At 36.6% G+C, this 10,862-nt stretch overlaps 2 protein-coding genes across 2 annotated transcripts; both read left to right on the plus strand.

The window, feature by feature from the left end:
* Window positions 1–1,391: 1,391 nt before the first annotated feature.
* Window positions 1,392–2,297, plus strand: LOC102424827 (olfactory receptor 1020-like). The gene has a single exon (XM_006092052.1). It carries the CDS (start codon window positions 1,392–1,394, stop codon window positions 2,295–2,297), a length of 906 nt encoding a protein of 301 aa, XP_006092114.1.
* A 5,539-nt stretch (window positions 2,298–7,836) lies between these two features.
* Window positions 7,837–8,876, plus strand: LOC102436573 (olfactory receptor 5M10-like). Its single transcript, XM_006091919.1, has one exon. The coding sequence runs from the start codon at window positions 7,902–7,904 to the stop codon at window positions 8,847–8,849; it is 948 nt and encodes a 315-aa protein (XP_006091981.1). The 5' UTR covers window positions 7,837–7,901; the 3' UTR covers window positions 8,850–8,876.
* The last annotated feature ends 1,986 nt before the right edge of the window (window positions 8,877–10,862 follow it).

Here is a 10,862-nt window from a genome sequence, read left to right on the forward strand (position 1 = left end):
CAGAGAATATGCTCTGATCTATGTCAATTGATATGCTCGTTAAAGAATGTTATATATATATATATATATATATATATATATATATATATATATATACCATATATGCATAAAGCAGAGCTCTATGAAGTGGCTGCAAAATTTTAAAAGTGGTTATTTTACAAGAAATAATTTATCTGATTTTAGGGACAGAAAGATCAGCTAAGAGACTACTGCAATAATCTAGATGAAAGATGAAATTGTCTTGGGCCTTGGTGGTAGGAATGGAGGTGGTGGAAGGTAATGGGCTTATTAATATATTTTAAAAATAGAGGCAACATATTTATTGGTAGAATGGTTATGGAATGTGAGATAGAGAAGAGATAAATATTTCCAATATTTATTTGTAATAATTTGAGAAAATGGAAGTATAGAGTTGTCATTGATTTGACATAGAGAATGCTGTGTTTAGAGCAAATTAAGAGAAAACATAAAGAATTCAGTTTTGGGTGATGTTGAGTTGCTATTCTATATTAACTCAGATATGTAAGAAGTTTAAGTCTGGAGTTTGGAAAAGAGGTCAGGTTTGGAGATATGAATTTAGGTGTTGTAAATATATAGATGATATTTAAAGCAATGATATTGAACAAGACCATCTAGGTCGAGTATAAATAGGAAAGAAAGGAGAATGAGGACTGATCTCTGAAGTATTTCAACCTTAAGAGTCAGAGGAAAGAAGTGGAATAAGCAAAGAAGACTAAGAAGGAGCAACCCATATGGTAGAAGGAAAACTCCAAGTCTGGTGTTCTGGAAGATTAGAAAAGAAACTCTTTCAAGGAGTAATAAACAATAAACTCCATCAAATGTTATTGATAGATACAAAAAGGCGGGGGCTAATTGATCACTGGGTTTGGCAAAATAAAGATTCCTGATGACTTAGACAAGATCAGTTTCCATGGGTAATGTGGTCAAAACCTGATTTGAGTGGGCTTAACAGAAAACAGAAAAGGGTACAGCAAGTACATTCAACTGTATCATATTTTAAGTTGCCAAGGAATTGGATGGTAGCTGGTGAAGACAGAAGGATCAAGGGAAGAAGAGAGAAAGTTAGGAGGTAGAGCAGGATATAGACTAATAGGGGTCAATCATTGAAAACTTTACATATACACACACATACATACATACTTTAAATATTAAATAAAATAGGTTACTGAGTTTCCTTAAGGAAACTTTTTCTTAGTGCAGTAAGAAAATAAAGAGATTTAATAATACATATGTTCTTAAGACATCCTAGAAGCAATTTTACTTATAGCAGAGAATAAGCTATTTGATTTTCCTGGTGTTTTTCTATACAATTTATTTCCTTGATTTCTTTCTTATCCCAGCAAATGAAGTATCCATTTTGAGACAAAGGTATGAGCAACCATTCAACAGTGACTGAATTTATTCTCCTGGGATTCGGCAATCATCCAGAGCTACGGTGTCTTCTTTTTATGGTGTTTCTAGTCATCTACATCATCACTGTGTTTGGAAATCTTGGCATGATCCTATTAATCAATATTGACTCACGTCTCCACACTCCCATGTACTTTTTTCTCAGTAACTTGTCCCTTGTTGATGTCTGTTATTCTTCAGTCGTTGCCCCTAATATGCTAGTGAATTTCTGGGTGGAGAACCCAGTCATTTCATTTAGTGAATGTGCCACACAATTCTTCTTTTTTGGTTCCTTTGCTGGTATTGAAGGCTTCCTGTTGGCTGTGATGGCTTATGACCGGTATGTGGCCATCTGCAAGCCTCTTCTTTACACAGTCACTATGTCTCCTCATCTTAATATCATGCTGGTGTCGGCCACATATCTTGCAGGCTTTCTGAATGCTTCCATTCACACTGGCTTCACCTTCCAGCTGTCTTTCTGCCACTCCAATGTCATCAACCACTTTTTCTGTGACACTCCACCCCTCCTGAAGCTCTCTTGTTCCGATACACGTGTCAACGAGATCGTCATTTTTGCTTTTGCCAGTTTTAATGAACTGAGCTGCCTTCTAACCATTCTCATTTCTTATCTCTACATCCTTGTTGCCATCTTGAGGATCAGTTCTGCCAAGGGGAGGCACAAAGCCTTCTCCACCTGTGCGTCCCACTTGATGGTGGTTACCATCTTCTTTGGCACAATCCTGTTCATGTATCTGCGCCCCAGCTCCAGCTACTCCATGGACCAGGACAAAGTGGTGTCTGTGTTTTATACAGTGGTCATCCCCATGTTAAATCCTCTCATCTATAGTCTGAGAAAACAAGGGAGGGTCAAAGCTTCCTTTAGGTAAATTTTTAAAAACAACCTCCTTTTCACTTCTGTGCTTAGAATGATGGCAAAGCATAGAATTTTAGCACACTGAGGGAATGTGGGGATGAGCAAGTCCACCTTCATTCATTCCAGCTCCATTTCATTCTATAATGAGGCTATTTTTTTTCCTGATAGTGGAGTTGGACCAAATGTTCCAGGCATCCGGGAAGCATGATGACACTATAAATCCCACTTATTTCACAGAATCGATATGATTGAAAATAATCCAATATCCATATTCAGAATTATAAAGCCCAATATAAAAGTTGGTGGGACAGAGATAGAATGAGTGGTGGGAGGAATGACTCCATCTCCTCACCTGTTTGGTGACTCTGAGATTGGACAGTGGTGTTTTAACTGCCAGAGGACAGGTGATAAGGAGTAGGCTGAGCCAGAATACATCCAGAGGACTAAAACCAAGCTTAGACACTGCCTCTTGTCCCCAGTGAACCAGAAAGAAAAATCAGAACTTAATCCCAATAAGGTGCCGAGGTCAAGTGTTTTTAACCTGGGCAATTAATCTAGAAGACTGAGGGAATGATGGGAACAAATTACAGCATAAGTAAAGATAAGAGGGAATCACAGAACAAGAACAAGGCTTATGGAGCAGAAGTTTCTGAGACTTACAAAAGAAGTATTCTTTATAATTTCTGAAGATGAAGTGTCATGTTGTTTGATCTTTGAGTAAGCAGTTTAAACTTAAAGAGCTAGGGCAAGTTCTTTAGCAAATAGCCACACATATCTATTTTACTGCTGGCTACAATGTAATTGAGACAAGTTTAAAGCTTTCAGTTGGTTTAAATGGTATTTTCATAATTGGGCTATCTCCCCAGTAGGACTGGATTTTCCTAGTACAAAAGCAGACACTTAAAAGAGACTCAGTAATCATTTAAAAACTTTTATTGGTGATTTATTATGCAGTCAGGGAACTGTGACAGCAGATATAAAGAGGTTCTAAGAATCATTCCAATGAAAGATGCAGGGTGATGGAAGACAAACTGTTGCTTCTGGCATCTGAAATGTAAAGTGCCCAATAATGACAATTTCATAAAGGCAGTGTTAGAAAAGTTCTCTTATACTTGGTTGGATTATCTGTTAGATATCTTTTTTTCAAAAACAAGCTATCTTATCTTCTTTGAAACTAAACATTTTAATAAACAGATGATATTTCAGTGTCCTATATCTGTCATTTTACAAAAATGTGATCTTAACATATAATAACAGAGTATTCAGGACATTTTTCCACGAAGGAACATAGAAACAGACCTGGAAGTGGCCCCAGGTCTTCTTTCTCTCTCTCTCTCTCTCTCTCTCTCTCTCTCTCTCTCTCTCTCTCTCTCTCTCCTCTGTAGTTCTCATTTTCTGTCTCATATTATGAGTTCACTTATTCTCTTTCACAGACTTTTCACATCCTGGCCTAAAATTTACATACTTTTAGGACAACTGCATTGCTGTCCTTTAGAAAGGACAGTTGTTGCCTGAAATAGATCAAATGTTCATCGTGTTGTCAACTAAGAATATCCAAACCTGTAGAGAATTTTTATGAGTTTATTTTAGCCAAACTGACAACATTGCCAGGAAGCAAGATTTCAAAAGCTCCAGAGAATGACAGTTTTGCTTTATTTACACATTTGGAGTTAAGGAGGGAACATAAGGAAGATTACATGAAAGTGGAACAAAGGAAGGTACAGACTCAGTAAGATTATGTGCTCCCTGGAGGGTGGTTACACCTCTCAGGGGTGTGAAAAAGAGGATGACTGGTATTTCAAAGATGTGTTAAACTAGATGCACAAGAACAATGGACAGGGCTTGATTTAGGCAAAGATAAACCAACCATTCACTAAAGGAATTTATCCCTAGCTGGTTTGGCTCAGTGGATAGAGCGTCAGCCTGCAGACTGAAGGGTCCCAGGTTCCATTCCAGTCAATACTTAAATACATACATACTTTAGGACAAATTTTCATCAGAGTGAAAGCAGGCATTCTGCTTAAAGAGGGGTCAAGTCTTCAGTCATTTTGTATAAAACAAGGAAACCTCACATTAAAGAGCCAGAAAACAAGGGCTCTACAATCCTACACTGAGGTGTACAATCCTACAAGGAACATCTTTTTCATGAGATTTAGTCAGTATATTTTCTTTTTTTTTTTAAATATATTTTATTGATTTTTTACAGAGAGGAAGGGAGAGGGATAGAGAGTTAGAAACATCGATGAGAAACATCGATCAGCTGCCTCCTGCACACCCTCCATTGGGGATGTGCCCGCAGCCAAGGTACATGCCCATGACCGGAATCGAACCTGGGACCCTTGAGTCCGCAGGTCGATGCTCTATCCGCTGAGCCAAACCGGTCAGGGCCAGTATATTTTCTTCTTTAAATGTTATTATTTTACTTGTGTAAGGAATCAGGATAGAAGAGATAAAAGTTTCTACTTCAATTTGGAAAAAAAATGTGGCAATGCTTAAATCTTCTCAAATGTGATAAGGTGATAAACAAACTACCTTTTTACTAGTATATTGATGAAAAGATTAGCTAGCTAGCTTAATTAGGAAGTTCTAGGTAATGAGGAGGGTCCATGGGAGAGGAATGCATAGATGGGAACTTGAAGATGCCAAGGTGTTTATCTTACTTGTACAGAGGATAGAGAAATGCTATGGGCAGATGGAAACATTTCTGTCCTGAGCAATTAAAACAGCCATAAACCAAGGACAGACAGGGTATCTCTGGCTTGAGCAATTAAAGTGATCATAAGTTAGATCAAAAGTAGCCCTGACCGGAGCAGCTGGAAGAGCTATAAGACAGGATATCTCCAGGCAGCACAACTGGGAGAAAACTATAAGATAAATCAAAAGTGACTCCAACCCAAACAGATAAGATGACCAAATGAGGAAAACTTCGGATGTGCGGGTCATGGGAGCTGATTACAGGGCTAAGATCTCATATAGACAAGAAGGGTCCCCAGCATATTAAAACCTCAAGACAAAGAAGGCAGTGGTCACCCTTCTTAGGGGCCCTCTGTCCCTCCAGAAGGAACAGAGACTTAGGATTAGGAACTTAGAGGACACCTTTCTTAGGTGGCCCCTCTGCTCCAAGAGGACAGAGTTTTAGGCTTAGAATTTAGAATTAAGGTTTAGAGGTAGTATTTGCTTGCAATAAAGTTTCTGTACTTTTCACCTACCACCTTTTGTCCGTGGCTTCATTCTTTGAATCCATCTGGACAAGAATCCGTGAAAGAAATCAATCTTGAGTCCTGCTCAATAAAACAACCCAAATCAGTGATATATAGCTTTATCTCACTGACTGATTTCTCATCCTGTAACCCAGCATTTAGAGATGTAACAAAACCAGAGACACCTCTCTTATCTTAGTCAGACTACATTTGAACTCCTCTTTATTGACCTGGAACCATCAGTGCTCTGGAAGATACAGACCAGAAAAAAACATCTGAAGAGTCCTTTATTCTCCAGAAAATGCATCACCAAATAATGTTCAAATAGTCTTTATTCTACTTTTGACTTTGCTCATAAAATATCAATTTTATGAATGATCCTGGCTCTCAGACCCACTTTAATTCCTGGCATGTTGATGAAATTAGCTCAACGGAGCAAACTGGTTTCAGTATAAATCCATAATGTTCCACTTTCAAAGGGTCCTCACCCCTGACCAGTACCTCTACTTCCTTCCATTGGTTCTGTGACTCTTCTGCTCTCAACACTCTTTCTATTCCTTAAATTTCTCACAAACTTCACCTTCCTTTTCCTCTCTCTCATGAGATGACCTCGCCTCAGTGTTTAGAAATATTGAAGACTTCTGATGAGAATCTTCTCATCAGAATCCTCTCAGGGCAGTGGGGGTAGCCTAGAAGAGGTCAATGGGGGAAAGGGGGGGGGCATATGGAATACTTTAAACAATAAATATAAAAAATACAAAACTTATCTACCTATATTTTCCTTTCATAGGCTAATTTTTCTGTGATGGCTAATTTTTCTATCTGTGCTAAAGATTTTCATGCATTCAGTCCCAAGCAGTGTACATAGATGTTAGAGACTTTGGCCTCAAAAGAGAAACTAGAATCTCAAAGCCCCAAATTAAGGTTATGCCCTTGAGGAAAAAAAATGATGACTTTAATTGGTTCATTAGAATTATTTTATAAATACTCTAGGGAATGTACCTCAGGAATATATTATAAATCTTCCCATCTTGTTTTTATAAAATATGGTAAGTCAACTTTTAGAGGTAGGTCATTTTCTATGTTTGTTCACTAAAAATATGTTTGCTTTTCAGTGTGGAAATTAGTACCCCACTAAAATAGAAAACTATTTTCAGCAATTGTACTTGATTTTTTATTGATATGATAATATTTCATGGCATGTCTAAAATTCCATTATTATATGCAAGGTCTTTTGATGTGTATGTAAAAGCTAAATAAAATAACTTTATGGTGTAATTCTTAAAGCACAATTTTTCTAGTCATATCTTATTTTTACAAAGAATTGATAGTGGTTTCAGGAGTGAGTGAAACCCTGTTAACTGTGCTTTCCTAGACAAATATTTTCATATGTGTGTCAGTTGTGTGAAAACTGGGGATACTCCCCATTTTTCTCTAGATATTTGCATTCTGTTCAAATTTTACCTTCTTAGAATAGCCATCTAAAAGCATCCCACCTTTATTTTTCTTCATAGTACTTGCTTCTAACTGACATTATTTACATATTTTCTCTATGTGTTGTACCTTTTCCTAAAATATATACTACACGAGGATGGGGAATTTGGTCACTGCTGTCACCCCAGAACCTTAACCAGAAAAAAAATTAATCTTTGTAGTGTACATGAATAAATGGGTTATTTTACAAAGCAGAGAGAACAATTCTTCATTCTGTATCCTCTTAGCTATACAGAGTGTGGCAAAAGTAGATTTATAGTTGCTCATATGAAAAATAATACAATTAATAAATAATAATACAAGAATAAACTCGATGCTTCACATACTCACACCTATAACCTACTTTTACCACAAGCTGTATATTAAGAGATAGATTTACTAATTCAATGTTTTCTGAAGGAAATTAAGTCGAACAATTAGAGGTATCAAGTGAAAATGCTGTGCTGAAGATTTATTTTCTATATTATATCTGAAAAATAGGATATCAATTTGAAGGAACCCTAGAAATATAACTTTAGTCATGTTTCCATTTGAATGATGCCTATGCCCTGCTGCTTTTTATATCAGATTTTAATTCCTGTGCTTTTTCTCCCCACAAAATTAGAAAAACAATACTAAACATGGACTTCTCCAAGAAGAGAGGTATAAATGTGTGCGTGTTTGTCTGAAAGAAAGAGAAAGAGTTCAAGATACAGAGAGAAAGAGACAGAAAACACAGAGACACAGAGAAAAATATTTGTGTAGAAATTCTGATGTGTTATTGAAAAGAAAAGAGTAAGTTCCTGTTAGATGAATCAATCAAAGAGTAAGTGATAAAATGGCTGGGATAAATAATAAAATGGATGCGATAAATGCCGAATCTTGATCAGACAGAATTTTTCACTTTTTTTTTTTGTCACTTTCAGTTTTCAAAGCATAAGAAAATGTCTTCCCAAAACCACACTCTAGTGACAGAATTCATTCTCTTGGGACTCACGGATGACCCAGTACTAGAGAAGATCCTGTTTGGGCTGTTTCTGGTGATCTACCTAATCACTCTGGCGGGGAATCTGTGCATGATTGTGCTGATCAGGGCCAACTCCCACCTCCAAACTCCCATGTATTTCTTCCTTAGCCACCTCTCCTTTGTAGACATTTGCTATTCCTCCAACGTTACTCCAAATATGCTGTACGATTTCCTCTCAGACCAGAAGACCATCTCCTATGCTGGATGCTTCTCACAGTGTCTTCTCTTCATCGCTCTGGTGATCACTGAGTTTTACATCCTTGCTTCCATGGCACTGGATCGCTATGTAGCCATTTGCAGCCCGTTACATTACAGTATCAGAATGTCCAAGGACATGTGTATCTCTCTAGTCATGGTCTCTTATGCTTTTGGCTTTCTTAATGGACTTTCTCAGACACTGCTGACTTTTCACTTGTCCTTCTGTGGCTCTCTTGAGATCAATCATTTCTACTGTGCCGATCCTCCTCTTATAATGTTGGCCTGCTCTGACACCTATGTCAAAAAGATGGCAATGCTGGTAGTTGCTGGACTTACTCTCTCAAGCTCTCTCTTCATCATTCTCCTGTCCTACCTCCTCATTCTTACAGCCATCCTGAAGATCCGTTCTGCTGAAGGCAGGCACAAAACCTTCTCTACTTGTGCTTCCCACCTGACATCAGTCACTATATTTTATGGAACCCTCTTCTGCATGTACGTAAGGACTCCATCGAAAAGGTCTGTAGAGGAATCCAAAATAATTGCAGTCTTTTATACTTTTTTGAGTCCAATGCTGAACCCATTTATCTACAGTATAAGGAATAAACACGTGATCCATGCCATGCAGCAAATGACTAAAGGAAATCTCTTCCACAAAAATGCAGTTTAGGCATCAGTTAATTTGAAATTACCAGTGTCTGTGATAAAATAACGATTAGAGCCTAGAAATGATTGAGAGGGGTTCTAAATGTAATAGAGTTCCCAGTTCCAATTACTTTTTAAAAAAATTTTATTGAATTTATTGGGATAACATTGGTTGATATAATTATATAGGTTTCAGATGGCACAGTTGTATAATACATCATCTGTATATTGTATTGGTGTGTTCACCCCCCAAAGTCAAGTCTCCTTCAGTCATCATTTATCCCCTAGTGGTTCTCAACCTTCCTAATGCCATGACCCTTTAATATAGTTCCTCATGTTGTGGTGACCCCCAACCATAAAATTATTTTTGTTGCTACTTCATAACTGTAATTTTGTACTATTATGAATTGTAATGTAAATATCTGATATGCAGGATGTATTTTCATTGTTCGCGACCCACAGGTTGAGAACTGCTGCTACCCTTCTCCACACCCTCCCCTCTCCCCCATTTCACTCTGGCAATCACCACACTGTTGTCCTGTGCCCATGAATTCTTTCTCTCTTTTTTTCTTTTTTACTCAAACCCTCCACCACCCCTGCACCTCCAACAACTGTCAGCCTGCTATCTATGAGTCTGTCTCTATTCTGCTTGTTATCTTACTTTGTTAATTAGATTCCACATATGAGTGAAATAAGATGGTACTTGTCTTTCTCTGAGTGGCTTATTTCACTTAACATAATGCTCTCCAGGTCCATCCATGCTGTCACAAAGGGTAAGATTTTCTTCTTTTTTTACATTTGAGTAGCACTCCATTGTATAAATGTACCACAGCTTTCTTATCCACTCATCTATTGATGGACACTTGGGCTGCTTTTAAATCTTGGCTACTGTAATACTGCAATGAACTTTTTCCTTTGTCTAAATCTTTCATTGAATGCTACCTCAAAATTTCATTAGAGATAAATAGAACATAAATTAACCAGCATAATATGTGATACTATATTTTAGTTTAATGCTAACTTTTATATCACTACCTTTTAATTTTCACAAATGAACTAGTAGGAAATTATCTTCATTTTATAACAGTTGGAGTCTTATGCACAGAAAGATTAAATGGGCAACCCAAAGTCACTCAGCCACTAAGTAGCACAGAGATAAATCCACTGATTTCCCATTCTTTCTCTTTCCAACTCACAGGGCAGTGGTTAAACTCCTCAGCACACTGCAAATGCTGGATGGCATGTTGGGGACAATAAACTGACGTGGTCATTGCTATACACTAATGTAGATTCCCTCTGGTATCTCAGGTAAACGTGATAACTTGTGTGCAATATGAGTAGAATTGTCTTACCGTCCCATGTAAAGAAGGCAATTTTGCTACATGGTAGACCTATTTAGACTGCATTTTATAAATATATTGTCCAAATTGCAAAAGCACACAGGTTTATTATAAATAACTTGGAAATACAGACAGAAAAAAAGCAATATTTATCAGCAGATAATTTCTGGGTTTTTTTTGCATTTCTTCTCAATATTAATAAAACAAAATTGGAATCATTTACCATATACAAGTATGGACACTGATGTTAACTTGATAATATATTGTTTGTACTTTATACAGACTAAATATTTATATAGACACCATTTTAATGTAGTATAATACTTAATAGTTAATTCATATTGACCTTAGTTATTAAAATAACTAATAAATGTATATTAATGGTAGGAAAAACAAAGTGAAAAATATCAAAAGATATAAGACATGAAAGCAAAATTTACTTGTAATTTCCTACTTAAAGAGAACTCTTTTCAATATTTTGGTGTATTTTTTTACTTGATTTATCTTGCAAAATATTATTCCAACATGTTGATGTATCCTATTATTTTAAGACTATCTAGTATTTATGTACATATTTCTTTGATAGTTCCTTTAGAATAGATTCCTAGAAATATAATTGCTTAATTAAATGTTTTGTACATTTTCAAAGCTCTTGCTTAATTTTTCTATGGTAAATTTTCTCCAGAAAGTTTTAACAG

This window comes from Myotis lucifugus, unplaced genomic scaffold, assembly GCF_000147115.1.
Source record: "Myotis lucifugus unplaced genomic scaffold, Myoluc2.0 scaffold_97, whole genome shotgun sequence".
Taxonomy (NCBI): domain Eukaryota; kingdom Metazoa; phylum Chordata; class Mammalia; order Chiroptera; family Vespertilionidae; genus Myotis; species Myotis lucifugus.